The sequence below is a fragment of the Paramacrobiotus metropolitanus genome, unplaced genomic scaffold, assembly GCF_019649055.1.
Source record: "Paramacrobiotus metropolitanus isolate TYO unplaced genomic scaffold, Prichtersi_v1.0 Parri_scaffold0000020, whole genome shotgun sequence".
Classification (NCBI taxonomy): domain Eukaryota; kingdom Metazoa; phylum Tardigrada; class Eutardigrada; order Parachela; family Macrobiotidae; genus Paramacrobiotus; species Paramacrobiotus metropolitanus.
In genome coordinates, this window is record NW_026570240.1 from 421,386 (window position 1) to 439,350 (window position 17,965).

The following is a 17,965-nucleotide window of genomic DNA, read 5'->3' on the forward strand; positions in this document are numbered from 1 at the left end:
CTAGCTCATACCTCCTGAAAAGTAAAAGATACCGGGTAGCGCCTAAAGTTCGGAACACTTTCGCTCGACATAAAGCAATTTCTTTTCTCAATGAAAAAAAACATTTTTACTTCAGAGAATTCCTTACCGTCTGTCAACATCGTTCTTCGCCCAAACAAACGCGCCTAGACCTAAGCCGATGATGACGGTCCATCCCAACCACACCTGCTGTAAATTGCTCAACTTTCTCATCTGTACGAATGCAAATCAATAAATCATGCTGCACTAAATAGCAAAATTCTAAAAACAAGGAATAAATGCGGGACTTTGGATCAGGGAAAGCGTAGCTTCCGGTTGATAGGAGCACTGGAGCAGACATAACTACTGTAACAACTGATAATGATAACAAGTGAGGAGGCCGTATTGCCTTCTATAGGGATCTCCGGAGTTTGCGATTTCATACTGCCACCCCAGGCTAATGGCTTTCCCCAAGCTAATGGCTGCCACCCCAGGTTAATGGATAAATCTAGTACTTAATTTCTCGCAATTCACAAGTCACAAGGACCTCTTTGATTATCTTTCGGCAGAAACATGCGTGGGTTGGAGGGCAAATCCGTTTTTATGTTTTGATAATCAAGCTGCCAAAACAGAATTTTTTTTACCTAACTCCAGAACACACATCCGTAGTAATGCTGAAAGTAAACAAGCAACTTCCTTATTGGACACCACTTCGAAATTTCGTAAGTTGCATTTTATTTCTCTCTGTGCACCAGACACAGCCAGCGTGCCGAAAAATATCACCACGAATGTAAAATCAATTTCAACACCAAACTTTCAGAAAGTTTATCGGTGAGTTACCTCCGCTGCAAAACAAATCGCATAGCAGAAGCCAGGTTATCTGTCATAAAAATTTTCGCTAACAAATGAGCAAAAAATTCGACCAGTTCAAATTCATTAATTCATTTCTCTGTATCACAGGGATTTCCCATAAAATTCAAACAACGCAAAACTCCAGAACCTTATAAAATTTTCAAAAATTTTCAAAATGATGCACAAATCTAGGATATTCTCTGCGACGATTCACCATTTCACAGGCTTGACCAATGGACTCCGTCATCTGCTTTGGACCGCAAGAGAACACCCCCACGCTGGAAATCTATAGATAAAGACACAGGTAACGTTTCTCGCCCACCGCTTCTATGATACCAATTATGCAAATAAGCTACGTAAGGGTTCCATATATGTATCACTATTTTCTTCACCACATCTTATACCTTACCGCTAGGCTTATGCAAGTGCGAGTATTTAGCCAGTATGGCATTTACCAGGGCAACAATAACTTAATTACGCATGCACCTACATTAGCATGTCTCCGTTGGACATATGCCAAAAATGCCGGTACGTCCGGTCGGCCGAAGTGATTGCTGGCCTTCAGTCCCGTGAATAAACTCCGTCGAGACAATCGTTGAAAATGTTTTTCACAAATGTACTGAAATATGAAATGTTCATTCAAATAACCAAAACGCTTTTTGATGTACGTGTACACAAAGCATATTAATGCGCACACAAGAAGGACATATTGCGATCCCAAAGATACAGCGGTAACAAATTTTTCCGAGCTCATCAAGATTACCACAGTCTTACCAAAATAGTCGTCCGCAAATCAAATTTATCGAAGAACTGCGTGACAAAGATATGCATCTCCAAAACTCGAGTGACATCCCGCTTTTCGATCTCGTGCAACGCATCCACAAACCACTCGAAAGGCTTATGCGAGGGACAGATCCAAAGAAAATATACTTTCCGGCAAGATATACCAGAATATCGATTGGTGGACGTGCCAAACACCTATTATTAATGTAAATGTTAAAGCTGAGTGAAAATGTAAAGCTTAAATAAAGCTGAAATAAAACACAATCGAACTTAAAAGTTGAGTTTAAGATTGTTTTACCAGGTCTTTAAGTATGGAAGCATACGGTGTTACGCCCATCCCAGCTCCGACCATGACAGCCACTTCGAACTTGTACCAATCCTGGTTACCGCCTCCGAACGGTCCCTCAATACGCAAACGCGGTTGATATTCGTGAGAGCACCGTTGTTTAAGCTGGGAGTCATTAGGATGAGCATGAACATCATTATGCAGTTCGCAGTTGACCGGGTCAAAAGCCTGTCGCAACTTCCATGTCCAGATACCATGCGCCTTGACATGCACGCTGAGCAGGGGTTCATGCGGCATGGAGGTCAGCGTGAAGGGATGCGCTTCTTCATTGCGGAAGGCAGTGCAAGCCAGCCGGATCCACTGACCAGAGCGGAAAGTGAAGTGCGATGGACGTTCAAAGGTCAGGTGGATCACATCTGAAGGCAATAGTTCGGCTTCCACAACCTGTAGGTTCTGGACGGTTTGCTTGATACTCATCAAACGATCGATCACAAAGACGACTAACGGCACTAAGAGGAACAACGGAAAACGTGCGTCCTGCAAATAACCAGTCTTATAAGAATTAGCTAGACCTTCCAGCACAGTCTAATGCAACTTGCCCTGGAAGTATAGATGGTTACTACCATCCCTATAAACAAGCTCACGACTGGATTGCAGACGGTACTGTATATTATGGGCAGGTTTTGAAAATCAGGCGTCAAAATATTCACATTGTGAATATTCACTACACAGACTTGTGGTACAAACAGTAGCAAGTTATATATAATTAGTCACGATATTAGCTAACGCACCCCAGTTAGCCTAGGTAATCCGTGAAGGATGCAAAGGATATAGAATATGATATATCCACCACGATGGACAATCCAGAAGTAGTGGAAGGCGTGCTCCCGAACCGCCGGCAACGCGAAGACGAACATGACGCATACCGTAATCACCAATAAAATACCAGTAAGCCCTAGACACATATTAATCAGCTGAACAAATAATTCAAGCAACAATCGAGAAATCTAGAAACTTGTAACAATAAGTAGCGTTTCATCTGTGAGCCGTTTATAACAGATTGGTTTCAGCTACAAAGACTACAATCTAATGGTAAGACGAACCTGTCAGCGACTGATAGACCCAATACGTGAACGGTGGAGGAGTGGAGCCAAAGCTGACTTCCTTAAACAGGCATTTCAAGTGCGCAATGGGCTGCGTGGAAACATGGTAGAAATTGATGAGATGACCAACAGTGTGCACCACTGCGAAGAAGAAACCCGTCCAGGCAGCAATTTTGTGGAAGCTCATCAACGAGTCAAAGGGAATGTAGTGATGCAAGAATGTCTCGCGTAGTCGAGTGATGATATTGCGAGACACGGTGAGTAAAAGAACTGGAAAGGCCACGCTGATGGCTGCCGCTGAGCCGCGAGTAATGGCGATGCCAGCTCCCATTACACGTCGCAAATCATTGGTCTCATTCAGAAACATGTAATCTACAAAGCAAAAAGTTGAATTCAAATAATTACACACACTTTACGAGTTGTAAGTCAGCTAAATAACTTACAACTGAATCGTTCCAACCACACCCCCGCGATAATTACGTAGAAGACGCAGAGGTAGAAAATGTGCTGTTTATGCTCTTCCATGTATGTTAGCAGTTGATTTATTCTTTCCTGTGTACTGGATCGACTGCGTTCAGCGGGTTTTTCGGGACTTTTAATGAAAGCCATAGTATCCGTTGCAGAAATGTGCGCACCCGATGCATTAGATGCAAGCCGCTCCTTTTTCGCTCCCATAGTGTCTTTATTATGATTTTGTCTGTTTCCCGCCAAGAACGTCTGCCGTACTCCTAAAACAACACCCTTTTGTTGGCCGTTGAAAACCAATAGACTTATATCCAGGTATCGTAATTCAAATGTGAAAGCGTAAGAATCACATGTACAACCGCCCAAACATAAGTAATGCTGATACCTTTGAAATCAAGCCCAACTTTGGACAGATGATCCATGACCTCTGCATCCTCTGTGAAAAGCGTTAAGAAGTCTTGGAAAGACAATTTAGACTTGTGAGCCAAGCCATACTGCTCCAGAATCTGAGCTGCCACTACGTCAACACCAGCGGCAGCTCCACCTTTCTGAGATGCCGCAATGTCCAAAAGACTTCTGCAAATGTAAAGCGTAAACATATGAATTTTCATAATGATTAAGAATTCATTTGGATATTAGGAATTTTTTATGAGCTGAAACATTATTTATATAAATGTATTCGTTACAAAAAGGCCGGCACGGGTAAAAAATGTCAAGTTGTTATACGAATATGCCGATGTACTCGTAGAGTAGATGCATCATGCATGCAATATTAATTACGTATATTAATTAATAAATACTTGCAAACTGCAGCAGATACCGGATACTACCTAATACAAGTATGCTATCAGAAGATGTTACAGAACTATGTCCTTTTCCATGCCCTCACGTACCTAAGTAAATCTAGAAGCTCTTCACGCTTAATGAGATCATTTTCATCAACATCACACATATCAAAAACAACTCGCAAACGCGCTTTGAAATCGCCTTTCGCAAAGCGCACAATGAGATCCAAGAACTGCTGAAAGGAGATACGTCCTTCTCCCGCCTTATCAATACAGTTAAACATTTTCTGGATGAAGGTGGTGTTAGGTTTCATGGCCAGCGCTTCAGCGAAATCAACTTTGCTCAGTTTCAGTTCCAGCGCTTCGTGGCACTCCTTTAACTCGGCTTCACTGCGCTCCACTTCATCCAGCCCAAAAGCCCGCTCATAGGCGATTTTGAAGAAATGATCCAATCGGCGCTGCCGTTTTTCTTTGGTTTCTGCCGTGGCCACAATTCGCTCAGCTGTTGTCGGGGTCACCACTAGCTCTTTGCCGCACACCTTCAAGTATTCCCTAACTGTGTTCACAAAGCGTCGACGTTCATCAGTACTCTCAAAAATCAAAACTAAATCAGGCTCCTTATGCACATGCAGCATGGCCATAGGCTCCTCAGCGGCATTCTCGGTGACCTCCATCAGTAAAGCGCTCATGTCTGAAAGTGCAACGCTGCGCAACCGGTCACCCTTCCGACTTTCCACATGGATGCGCCCCTCGGGAAACGCTGACACATTATGACTGTTCAACAGATGCAGCGAGCCGAATTTGACCTTAACGGGGCGGCGAGCAAAATGATGCAGCCATTCGACGGCTACAATTTTCTCTTGAAAATGGTCAAAAAGAGAAGGGTTTGATATGGATGATGTGGCTGTTGTAGAGGATGACGTTTCCGACGCAGTATGAAGTAGTTGTGCAGCTGACACATCTTGTTGGCGTTTGAGGTACTTTCGACGCGTGCGGCCACGATATTTCACCAACAAATATCCAGCCAACATGGATACTAAACATAATCGACGGTAAAGTAAGATGATACATCGTCAAGCATACACTCATGAAATCAATTATTGCAAACGCAATACTCACGAATCGCGATGAGGAATATGAGCACACAGGTGTAGATGTAAGCCACCTCATTCCCAGCAAAAACATCTTTATGAGTTTGACCAAGGGCTACACAAGGCTCCAGCATTTCCCCACGAATCTGAGCCGGTTGTGGACAAGGATCGCCTGCAAAATTCTGGTATGCATTTTAAGTTTTACAATTTAATCCCATAAAACAATTTCATAAGTTAAAGCAACGTCTCAGGTACGAATCTACTGGAGCTAACCATCTCTCCAAAAGAAGACATCTCGTTGAATGGCCGAAGGTGAAATACTGCTGGCAGCCACGATGACATCATGCAGTGTCGTCTGCTTGATTAACTGCAGCTCATCGCCGGTGAATAGCCCATTCTCAATATTTTCAAACCAGAAACGATCGGCATCGCGTAACCGGTAGAACTGTTCGCGAATGATTTGACTGAACAGCTCTCCCGGCTTAGAACCGTCGCATTCCAGCATACCGCCCACGTATAAATCCACATCGTCCAGCCGATCCTTGTACATATCGCGCAGAAGCGTCAGTAATTCCGGTTCGGTGGTGAACAACTGCTGGTTAATGTCTGACCAGTTAGCCAGAGCGGTCAGTTTAAAGGCTTTCCGTGCGCTATTGTAATCAGGGAGGCCATAATCGCGGCCACGCATTATGTTTACTGCCGCCAGATCTCGTCGGGAGAACTCCAGAGGGCCGAAAATGTGCTCCCGTAAGTCATCAATGATGATAGCATCTTCTCGTTCGCCAATCTGCGATACCAAACCCATAAGGATGGGTTCAATGCCGCCCACTTCCTGAACCATACTCTGCGAGTCAAACCAGATATTGCACAGGCGGAACGCCGGGTAGCCTTCGTCGGTACGTTGGAAATTGCACTGTTCATCTCTGCAGAAAATTTATCGGTTACATTTCTACAAAAAGATTTTGTTCCTGCTTTCGTTAACGCAAGACACTGACGTGGCTTACCGAATATACAATCCAGCAGGAATCTGCGTATGGCCAAACCGAAACGCTGCCGCTTGGAAAACGTCCGAAATACCTGGGTGAATATCCGGCTGATAACCTACAAACACATAAATAATACCGAAGCTGACCAGTGACCAGCCGTTCTAATTATATTTTTGGAAGGAAGTAATCGACCATTACAGCTTACCTCGATACGCATCCGTGGCGGTATCCAACAGCGCCGGTAAATATTCATACAGCGCGATATTCTGTAAATAGGAACACACGTCATGAGGGCATCGCATCATCTCACCCGACTCACCGTAATGATATTGGTTTACGACAGCCATAAAAATACTCAAACTGCGAGATTAATCCGTCGATCAACAATCTTTTTGCAATCATGGCAAAGGCATTTTACAATTTTTTTCTTAATTAGGTATCATTAATTACAAAATAATATATCTTAACATACAACGTCTTAATCTTTAGCGCATCATGCGCGAAAGTAAGTTGTGGTCTGGTTGTACTCGCGCTTGGAGATTTCCCAGATCGTTCGCCGTAATCGGTACAGCGTCTACGTCTGCACGTCAACGACCGCCGAACAAATACTGTAGTAGAGCCACGAATAAATACTAAAGTACCACGCATTAATTATTGCTTTAGTATCACGCTTCAGTTTTACAACATCTGAACAATGGCAGCTCGACACAATCCTGTGGCAACTTCGCACCTGAATTACAGCGATCACCAACCGACGAGCCTGTTGAAACACATCTTCATCCATCCAGTCGGGATGCTCGTGCTGGATCTTCTCGGCCATAACATTATGAAACCGATAGAATAAAATCGTTATGGCCAAAATCGGCGGATGCTGGTTTGATCGCGCATCGCCCAACACTATCAAATATTAGTACAATTATAAATATTTTAAAATTACGGACTGCAAGGTCGAGCTTACTATAAAGCCGGCTGGGGTCGAGATAATAGTCAAAGCGGCTGGGCGCGGGGTTGGCAATGGGCGCGCCCATGGTGTTCAGTGGCGGCAGATTACTGGTGGCGTCGACCTTTAAGCGACCACCCCGGAATTCCCGTAGATGCTGTACCCAAATATCTTTGGTCGAATACACGGCACTGCCATCCAGCCAGCTGCTGACACCGTTGAGCTGCGCCCGCGGACTATTCGGACTGTGACCGGTGCGCTGGTCGTATTTGGTGCGCAGGATAGGCATGGCACGAGCGCCCTGACACTCGGGGTCAAAACTCCCATCGCACGGTTCAATGGGGATCTTCAGCATCTCAATGGGACAGCTGTTCTCGGTACCCTGCAGGATGTCGAACGCCAGGAATTCCCCAAAGAAGGCCAGCATGGTGGTGCGATTGCGGACCGACGGCAGACCATCGCGACCTTTCATAAACCGTTGCGAAAGCAGGCGCGGAGAAGGCTGTTCAGCGGAGGCCGCCAGCATGTACACACCGTCTGTGTAGGAAGTTGGAGCTTTACGGATAATGTGGGAATCTGCAAAATTAGCAGAAGCACTATTCAAACTGTAAACATATTTTAGGTCGATCAATCGCATTATCACCTACCAACTGAGCCCCAGTCGGGGTGCGCCAGATTATTATACCATCCATCGTATCGTTGTACCTCGACCGGACCTCGGCTGCCGGAAGCCGACAACGTCTCATAACATATTGCGATGAAAACCCATATCAAACCTACCATCATAATGCGGTTAACAATGATGGCTCAGTACGAATATAATTTACGCGCGCGCTATCGCTGGAAGTGATGACCAACTTCATATAATATTCGATGAGAAAACCTCGAGTACTCCAGAAGATATGCAATATAGATGAAAATATATGTACGTACTTTATTATGTGCACTCAGTAGACTGCAAATAAGGCATTCAATGTGATAAAGCATGTGTACAAACAAAACGATCGAATGTCGAAAATTATGCAACAGGATTAAGCGGAAAATCGTTTAACCATGAAAAATTACTAACACAAAAAAGCATAAAGCAAGTGTTATTACACTTATGCAACTGACCCGAGTTACGTGCATATTTCTCTTATGCGCAAAGCTAATGTCAGATTTGCGCTCATGACAAGAGACTGCCTTCCGTGAAAATTAAGTCAAGTATTGATTGAACTATTTTTGTTTTAAAGATATAGAGGCAAAAGTAGCTGCATCAAATATCCATTATCCACAGACCACAGAAATGATCAGTGCCGAGAAAACCATCATTCCCTCACACTGGCTTATCAGTTACCCCATAAAATTAAGCGTTTAATTAACGGAACACGGTTTACGTTTTATACTGCAGGTATACTTACAGAATTACCAGCGAGTGTATAAAAGTTTAGGGCCCTGGAATTACGAACCATGATACAATGATTACAATCTCAGATCACTTTCACCATTGCTTTCACTGCTGCTGCTCATTATGAACAGTTAATCACAGCTGACAGCCAGCTGACCTACTGTAGTGGCACAGTGACAGACACAGCTGTGCCAGATATGAAACCACAACACGGTCAATAAAAGTTTTGGTTTGAAGAACGAAAGTCAACTGGGTGTGTAGTTGCTTAATAAAATTTAAAATTCAGCGTCATTTCAGATTATAAACATTTATGCAGCTCACTAGTCAGCTTCAGTCCCGCACTGCCGATGTTGGCATCCGCCAACTAATATACTGTTTGTAGACTGTCAGAGACAAATCCCAGAAAAACGAAATTTTCAGTTTTAGCATAAGCAAACGGTGAAACGCGGCACTTGTTCAAATTAAAATAAGTATGCTAATATTTGCAGATGCGTAACCATTATGAGAATGTCGTTATTATGCTTCAACGATTGCAACAGTGTCTCCACTGACACACTTCCGGTGCTGCACTAAGAGACCTGTGTACCTGCTAGTGACCGCGCACTGATCAGCATCGCTGCGTCTGGATCCCGACCGAAGAGTTCAAACAGATCACCGCAAACGGAAGCGTCCGCAGGCAAAAATAACCGAAATACATGAGCGAACAATACACTTTTTCAGTCCAACGCATAAAGGATAATATAGTATACCAACAATAATATTGTAATAATAATATCCCAGTGAGAGGTCAGAGATCCTGCACAAAATCCGGTCAAGTGCAATGAGGAAATTTTTGACTTAAATTAGACATCCAGAAATGTCACGTAACAGCATGACTGCGCCACGGCATGACGTTCAGAACGTGAAATACAGCCGAATGATTTGCAGGATTAATCATCATCAGTCGGAGCTGTAATGTACAAACGCCGTTAACCCGCGATATCCATATTCATAGACTTAAATAGCGAAATAGGCATTTAGAGAGCACGGTTAGAATTCGCAATGCAGTGAAACAAAGGTAACCAACGTATGGCTTACGGGAAATTAAAAAAAGTATATGTACACAGCGGCACCTTAGTGCACTATACGGTACCTGTTGCACAAGAGTCTGATTACATATGCGGCACTTCTTGCACGCATGACCAGCATTTTTGCACTGTACGCGCCTGAATACTGCAGTCTTTCACGGCAGGCTGTGCAACTTCACGAAGCGGTTACGTATAGCGCGATAACTCAACAAAAAAGAATCTTTACGGAAGTAAGCTCAGCTCATGATCAGCATCTTTAGTCTGTTATGAAGTGGTCTAGAAAATTTCGAATGATTTAAAAAAGTAGCACCACCGTTTTTGCTAGCAATATTACTGCTGGCGGAGTAGAACCTTTTCTTATTACATCCTAATTGCAGAAACGTAACACAACAGCGCCGTACGGCAGCAGTGCAGCCTAAAATCCGTATTTCAATAACTGTCTTAGTGATCCTTAGCATTTAATCATTATTTTATCAGCTGATTAACGCGGCCTTACTCGGTAAAATCGTAATCGTAAATCGTAATCGTAAAATCGTAATCGTAATCGTAAATCGTAATCGTAAATCGGACTGAATTACCATCAGAATTAGTAGGCTTGCAAAGCATGCGTACTTATCACTTCCACTCTCCGCATTCCCATGAGATGATGGTTCAGTGGGATAGTCGTACAAAATTATGAATATTCTAGCTGTATATCTGGACATCCAGCATCCTTAGGCATTTCACAATCATAACTGTTACTGTTCCGCTTGTTCGTAATATTCGTAAGCAGATACTGAATAGAAATCAGTCATAGCAAACAAGCATTCAAGCAGAAAGTAGCAATCATTAAATCATCGCCACGCAATCCACCTGTAGCTGTCGGTGTGCTACATGTTTCATTCATGCAAATACGTAATCGGATGACATAAAACAGCTTATTTTTGTGGTGATGGATAGAACGCCTGCGCATACGCGACCAAGATACCTAAAGAGCCAGAAAAATGCGCAACGGTACAGCTTTTTCCATCACCTGTTTATTGTGCGTCAACGTCGTTGGATGGCCACATGGAGCTGTTTCTTGGTGGCTCGTTTCATTTCCACCAGACCAGCCGCACGCCAGTCTCTGCTCCGTAATGATCCGTATCACGTGATTGGTCTGCATCTCTTACGTAATCGCGCTCACTGTTCCTCTACAGACTGTAGACGCTGTATCGGTACACCGTACACACAATCATATAAATATGCGATGAACGCACCCCGCAGAAATTAAACGGATTTTCGGTATTTTCAAGCGTTTATATTTATATGTCTCCTCTTCCAACATCAACCAGTACGAGAGTTCATAATCACTACACTATATTCGTTTTCACACTGAGTGCATTGCTTCAAACGATCATCGTCTATCAGATTTTTGCTACACCTAGGGCTAAAAAATCCAATTCGCACAAATAATCAGATAAAATAATTACCATGAAATAACACGAAAATTCAGAAACAGTAAAGGACAAACCTCACGGTTATACATGCATCGCAGTAACAGCAAACCCTACTTCCGCGAACCGCGCTGCACCATCGTGCGATCTTCAGTGATCTGACTAATGTCTGATCCAAAGGTCAAGTTCAACGCTCCCCGGGTGCGGTTGACCATGGGCGTGCTGATTGCGCGTGCCGATCCTGGCTTTGGTTTGCGTTTTTGTGGTTTCGGTTCTGGCTCCACGGTCACAGAGAGAACCGGCTCCACGGTCACAGAGCGCTCCGGTCTTTCCTCAAGTTGTTCATTCGGAGTTTCTCGACACCATGGGATGTCATCCGGTTCAGACAACACAGCATCGGTTCTACCTGATTCCCCAGATGCTGGTGCTTCCTGAAAGCATGTTATATTGTTAAATACTCAAAAGCAAAACGAACACCTCTCTGGTTCGTTCTTCTGGATACTAAAAACGTATAGTATAGTCGGTTTGCTCGCCCACCGTATAATGTGATTTTACCGACGAGTCAGCGGGAGACACCACACTGCTCGCGTTCGATTCTTCTTACCTTGCAACGGTGGAGCTTTATATCAATTACCAGAGCCTTGAAGATCAAGCCTTCCGTGCCTCCAGTTTGTCGCGCCAGTTCTGAAAAACATTTCATAACTTGCGTAGAATGATGAAAAGACCTTCTTCAACTTTTTCTCAGCAGTACTTTATCAAAGGTCATAAAATCAAAATTTGATTCACCGAAAAATTGATACTAGGTACTGCTCAAATTTTCTAGATGTATTTTTCTTGGTTAGTTGCTTCAGGTTACTATCGATTGTGAAATGTACGATAATTCACAGCTAATGTTCCGCCAACGTTAACTGTATATAAATATTGTACGTATGAATATGATTATGATATTGCACGATTCCCGATTCTGGGAAAACACATTTTCGATTTCAACCATGTCATTAACGTTAAATACATATGTAAATTACCTTCTAGATCAATATCGCTAATTTGAGCCATGTGGTCCACTAACGAGACACATGCATTAAAAAGCTCAGGATCATTTGTCAGCTCACGAAGCTGTCGGTATACCGCCGCCAAGACTGGAATCAAGTGACGTTGGATAAGCTCTTTCCTGAATTTATTCCAAATTTGTTTCATTTCTTCTTTAGACATTTTCTTTCCCTGCCGTTGAGCAGCATCTTCACGAGCGTCTTCGTTTTCATTTTCATCGTCTATCTCATCTTCATCCTCTTCCTCCAGAAAAGCAGAGAATTCCATTTCCTTTAAAAGAATTACAGTACTTATTAGCTGTCTCAACGGCTTAGGCGCATTGATAGCAGTCGCATATTTGTGCACAACTGATAGCATTCGTAATTGATAGCATTCTCATGCTTGTACACAATTATCCTTTTTTTACTTATTTTTACCTTTAAGCCGAGTATTTTCATTACGTCCATTAAAACATCTCGATATGCACTGTTCGCAGGGCGGGCAATGTCTACTTCTTTTGTTACCACCGGTACCAAAATCTGTTCCAGAATACGATGAACTGTCAATCTTTTCTGTTGGTCATTCATCTGTTTCAGCATAAAAGCATAGATTTCCACTCGTTTTTCGGTATTCTGTCGGCCAACCAAGGGAACTTAGCGTGGTTCCGATCAGCAACTTGCGCCGCTTTAAAGCGAGGATGGGTTATGCACCGCGGAAGAAACACTACCGCTTCGGCAAAATCAGTGTAGCAATTGTTGCGTTTCTTAATCAAAGAACGCAGGCAAGTCCGTACGCTGTCCCTAATGCTTTCATCCGGGTCACAGGTAGACGTCAGGAACTGATAAAATACCGTCGGGTTCCATTGCAAATGTTCGTTCAACAGCAGCGTTTGGATATGGTTAATAACATCACCGCGAATTTCGATGCAGGGGTCACTCAGCCAGCCGTACACTTTGCCCAGATGGGTCTCGACAACATCCCCGAACATTCTTAAGATATCAAACACCACAACAATGGCGTCTCGCCGCAAACCGTTATCGATATTAAGTCCGTTGGCAACATCAACGATAGCTGCAATGTTATTCCATGCAATGGTCTTGGTGCCCAAGCATAGCCTTCCCAGCGCGAAAACTGCATGGGCTCGAATCCATGGGCGATATCGTGAGCGAGGTCCCCCAAAATCACACATCCGCACAATCAGTTTTAAGGGGTCATGTTCTGCGAAACGGGTAGCAGTCTGACCTTTCTGATACAAACCGGCATGTAAAGCAATCTCTCCGATCAATCTGACGTCAAAGGCTGCGCCCGCATCCTTATCTGGGTCGTCCAAGTCAGTTAAGCGCTGCAAAGTTTCATCCAGTCTGTCTGTAGCCTCCAGTAACTGATTATTGGACCACGGAGTAAATTCTGTGGAGTCATCGCACAATTCATAGTAAGAATGAATGCAGCGGACAGCTTCTACGATTGAAGCCACGCCACGGGTTCGAGGAAAAATGCTCAGAAGGTGCTGTCCATAGCGCTGAAGGTCAGCAGGCTTACTGACGCTGAGATTAAAATGCACAATCTGGAATGCACTAGCACAAGCCATATCCTCCTCAGCCACATCTGCCTCAGTTTTCAAAAAGTCCAATGCGAAATCCACATTTCGATCATCCTTGATGAGTCTAAATAAACAGCGTGATGTGGCAATTGCCAATGTACAGTGTGTCCAATGTGCCTCTGACAGAGCGTGATGTGTCAAATTACGAGTACCAAAGTCTCTAGATACATTTTACCAAACTTCGAATATAGAAGTCGAACTTAATCAAATCGACGGTGACAGTGACAAACTGTGAAAAAATGTTACCTTGATAGTTCTGCAACAAATTTCCAGGCTGTTGCTCGTACGGTTTTGTCTGTGCCATCCTTTGTTAATACATTTGCTTTGATGTACTTGATCGTGTTTTTGTTAATTGCATCAAATCCCACGGCATCTGCGTCTTTCTTCATATCGCATAACATTTGCCGCAACAGCCGCAAATTTCCAACTTCGTCTTTACAGATGCGGCCTAACACGTTCCAGGCCATAACGTTCTTCCAGCTCGTGGATCCATGGGCTGAACAATTTCCTCCATAATCACTGCTAGAAATGACCGGACTGTCGCATCGCGAATACTTTTTTCAGCATCCATGTATTGATTGAAAACGCATTTAATCCATAAATCAGCAAAAACATTCTGATCGATATGGCGCAACGAAGCTACAACTTCCATATTGACCTGGCGGACTAATTTAGCTGGATCCTGTGCAGCACGCAGAATGACCTCCCGCACACGCTCGCTGAACAAATGGTCCCCAGTGTCCGCTCTCAACAGTTTACCCAAAAGTTGTATGCATGTCCTTCTTGGGGTGGCGAAGACATCAGAGCAGCCATCCAAAATCGTATCGAATACTTTCCGAAAAGAACCTACTCGAGACCAAGCAATGCATCAACACACGAATTACTGACCACAAAGTTTTTGTTTGCTCCAGACCATAAACCTGTTACCTTCATCTTGCTGAGCTGTATGCAAGCGTTCCATCCACTTAACGCCGTTTTTCTCAAGAGGAAGAGATTGAAGAACAGATGCAGCAATCTTGCGGACTCTTCAAAAAAGTAAAAGGATGAAGTTTCTTCTTAAACGATTGACGGTCTTAGATAACAAACCAGATATTCACTTGTAAGAGAATACGTAAGCACAGAGCTCGCAAAACTTTTGTTGCGGTCAAAACATTATACCATCTATAATCTTTTTAAATATTTACGCGAATTTTTAGAAATTCACCCATAACTTCTGACCACCTAGAATACCACCAAACAAACAAATTGAAATCGCGATGCTTAAACGAAAAGAGCTATCCTTAGTCCTTGAATGAACTAAAGCAACTGAGAAACTTACTGTGCAGATTTGTCTTTCAATCGGTCACAGCAAACTTTCCATACGATGGCTTCCACGGTCGCAGTTTGAGCGTATGGTATATCAACTGTAACAATCAAAAAGAAAAAAATAATTTCTTTCAAGAACTTACGTTGTAAATAAATGTTTAAGAACAGTGACCTACAATTTTGCCAATCTTTCAAAAAAATGGCAGAAATTACTTCCAAAGCAAATTTACGATTCCTGATCCGCTCGGCTTCGGATTCCATAACCACCCACTGTACCACCTCGATCCGTAAATTGAAGTTAAGCGCATCCAGAAACCGGACGAAAGTCTAGATAACCAAGCAGGGCTTTAACGAAAATAAACTAAACGGAAGGAAAGTGTCTAAAATTACCGAAGCACACGGCTGCCGATAACTTTGGCTATCCGGCACGTTTGCAAACATATTTTGCATGAACCCGAGGAAGGTCTGGTCATAGCCATCATTCTCGAGGAACGGTGCCATAATTTCGCAAATAAATTTCGTAACGCGTTTAGAAAAAGCGTCCACGTTGCGTGGAATTGTCGGTTTGTAGCTAGTCAAATCGTCCGCCAAACACAACAAGCCGGGCAACAGTCCGAATAGCACCTACAAATTATTAAAAACAATAATAAAGAACAATTATCGCAATACAGAAAAGTAAAATTTACGGCTTCAGTTTGTTACCATGCGCAGATTTGTTTCGCGAATATCCCGCTTTAGTTGAACGGACACCAAGAGGGAAAAACAGTGGCTGGCGACCAATCGTCTGGTGTTTATAGGTGGGCGGGGATTTAACACGAACTCTTCACCGGGTAACTCTTGAACCCAAACATTGGCCAGAGAACGCGCTAAACGGCCCATATGAAAAGGTGCAGAAGCCAAATCCACGGACTGCAGATAAACTGCCCATGCCTACAAAATCAGTTCATAAACTAACTACTGACAAAGCTGCGTATGTAATCCATAGTTGTCTCTACATCACTACTGCGCATATAAAATCCTTGAATCATAAACGAATAGGTTACTCTTATTGTTTTTCGATCCTTGATAATTCTAATATTGTAGCACACGCAAGCTGTTCCCAGAAATATTGTATACAGTGTATCCTTCATGGTCAGACAAAAATGGCTTTCGATTTGAGTAAAAACGGTACAACGTTGTTAACATAGTGAAAAAACAATTTCGAGCCTAGGATGAAACCAACACGATACAGCTTGCTTTTTAAAAACTCTTGCCAGAATTCTTTAGATAACCAAAACCATTTCTATCTCTATTATTAACAGCAACCGGCTAGCCGAACATTACCTTGTCGTCGTATTGTTAAATTACCTTCAGCAACATCAGCTCGGCATCCGGCCACATTACATTATACGCCATGGTAACTTCCATTTGGTCCTCTTCGGCGTCGGGCTCCTCAAGCTAAAACGATCAGTAACACAAATGACAATGGCAGGTTCGCCACGCACTCATTTCCACAATCTCACCACAACTTGCCGCCCGCGCCCTTTTTTCACCGGAACCGCTGTTTTCCATCCGCCGGGAACGCACAGCATGTCCGCACTCTTCGAGAACAGACTCAATAAGTACAATTTGGAGATCATGAGCTCCTTGTGTAGGGCGGCGGGGATCTGGCCTTTAGTGGCGGCCAGGAGAAGAATATAAAAAGCGCCGGCCAAAGCACCGCGCACGGCAACTCCGCCGTTGCGTTTAGCCTAAAAACGATTAACACAATATGGTAATGGAAGTCCAAAATGCCGATTTTCGTTTATGTTTTCCGTGCGAAAACGGATTGTTTGGCGTCAGATTTAAAAGAATACTACCAACGCGTTCCCATCCGAGGTACGGCGTACAAAGCTAACAAAGGGTTTAGCGAACCTGAACAGTAGTTCTCCATTCATAACAACTTCTAACGGATAATCATATCATAAACTGGCCAGTATAAATTCTCAACGAAATAGTGTCTTTTAGGTCAGGACTAACTTACCTTAACTCCAAGATGCAAAAACACTGCAACGGCAACTAGTATTTCCCGTACAGGAATCTTGGCGTGCTCCAGCGCAACAAGGAGATCTAAGCAAAAAAACGGAAACTGTCACGCCCACGCCTAACAGTTCCCTCATAATTAACAGGAACAGAAAAATAAAACTTTCACGGCTTCATTCAACAAAGTTATCATTACTCTGACGATTGTTTCCGCCGTTATCCGCCGTTGGCTTTTCCAGGGCGTGGTGCAACTTTTCCACCACATTGTACAATGCATCAATGCTACAGGACTGTAAATCCTCCAGCACGGCTTCGTCGATCTGACCCAAACTGAAGCCAGCATCGTAGCATTCCATAACGAAATCTGCCAATTACAATGAAGTGTAGAGGCGGTTCGCAAGAAAGCAAACACTATGATTTCGGAGAAGAGTTCAAAGTGGGTTGCATCTTTCCATTTCATTTTTAGCAACGGAAATCCAAAAACGACAGGCAAACTGGAACTAGTCTGTCGCCTTACCACTGTTCAAGAAACCCTCTCCAAACCGGAGTCCATGGAAAGCTTCGATAACTTCGTTGAATTCCTCGTCCTGCTCCATTGTTTGTGGTTTGACCGTTTACGAGTTTGCAGTCCAGAATGGTTACCAAATATACTGAGTCGGAGTAGACTCAGTGAAGCCACACATCGGCCTAGAACTTGGCAAGTGTAGTTCTGAAGAACCGTAGTTATCGTACGTTCATAAGAGTAATAAAGTCAGTAAAATTGAGTAAATAATAAAATCCCATGGCTCTACAAAATCCAGAATCTCTTCATCATCGCGTTCAATAATTATCAGAAATATCATGAAGTAATATTAATAATAGGAATCGGTTCAT

General features: G+C 43.3%; 2 protein-coding genes across 6 annotated transcripts; both read right to left on the reverse strand.

Annotated features, from left to right (window-relative positions):
* Positions 1-729: 729 nt before the first annotated feature.
* LOC129586240 (dual oxidase-like) lies at positions 730-11,268 on the reverse strand. 5 transcript variants are annotated; one of them, XM_055479337.1, is made up of 18 exons: positions 10,755-11,268; positions 9,262-9,624; positions 7,936-8,064; positions 7,307-7,864; positions 7,079-7,245; positions 6,554-6,614; positions 6,367-6,463; positions 5,636-6,285; positions 5,391-5,534; positions 4,380-5,307; positions 3,872-4,062; positions 3,465-3,749; positions 3,022-3,393; positions 2,710-2,873; positions 1,931-2,455; positions 1,624-1,827; positions 1,340-1,468; positions 730-1,135 (listed from the first exon to the last, which is right to left on the reverse strand). In XM_055479337.1, the coding sequence occupies exons 2-18, from the start codon at positions 9,287-9,289 to the stop codon at positions 1,010-1,012; spliced, it is 4,758 nt and encodes a 1,585-aa protein (XP_055335312.1). In that variant the 5' UTR covers positions 9,290-9,624; positions 10,755-11,268; the 3' UTR covers positions 730-1,009. The 5 variants fall into 5 exon arrangements, with proteins under 5 accessions (XP_055335312.1, XP_055335310.1, XP_055335311.1 ...); XM_055479335.1 differs by lacking the exon at positions 10,755-11,268 and adding an exon at positions 10,355-10,743; XM_055479336.1 differs by lacking the exon at positions 10,755-11,268 and adding an exon at positions 10,321-10,743.
* Positions 11,269-12,629: 1,361 nt separating this feature from the next.
* LOC129586241 (condensin-2 complex subunit D3-like) lies at positions 12,630-17,965 on the reverse strand. The gene is given in 13 exon segments (XM_055479340.1): positions 12,630-13,850; positions 14,033-14,261; positions 14,264-14,632; positions 14,714-14,811; positions 15,105-15,189; positions 15,268-15,418; positions 15,482-15,715; positions 15,794-16,021; positions 16,439-16,528; positions 16,594-16,821; positions 17,094-17,179; positions 17,289-17,456; positions 17,610-17,965. Coding segments are annotated over 13 exon segments (3,117 nt in total). The 5' UTR covers positions 17,689-17,965; the 3' UTR covers positions 12,630-12,778.

Bases quoted from the DNA above. Each gene is read 5' to 3' on its own strand.
- LOC129586240 (XM_055479337.1), bottom strand. From the start codon at position 9,289: ATGCTGATCAGTGCGCGGTCACTAGCAG. The intron at 7,865-7,935 runs GTAGGTGATAAT...CTAATTTTGCAG, and splicing joins CCCCGACTGGGGCTCAGTTG to ATTCCCACATTATCCGTAAA. The intron at 2,874-3,021 runs GTTCGTCTTACC...ATATGTGTCTAG, and splicing joins GGTCTATCAGTCGCTGACAG to GGCTTACTGGTATTTTATTG.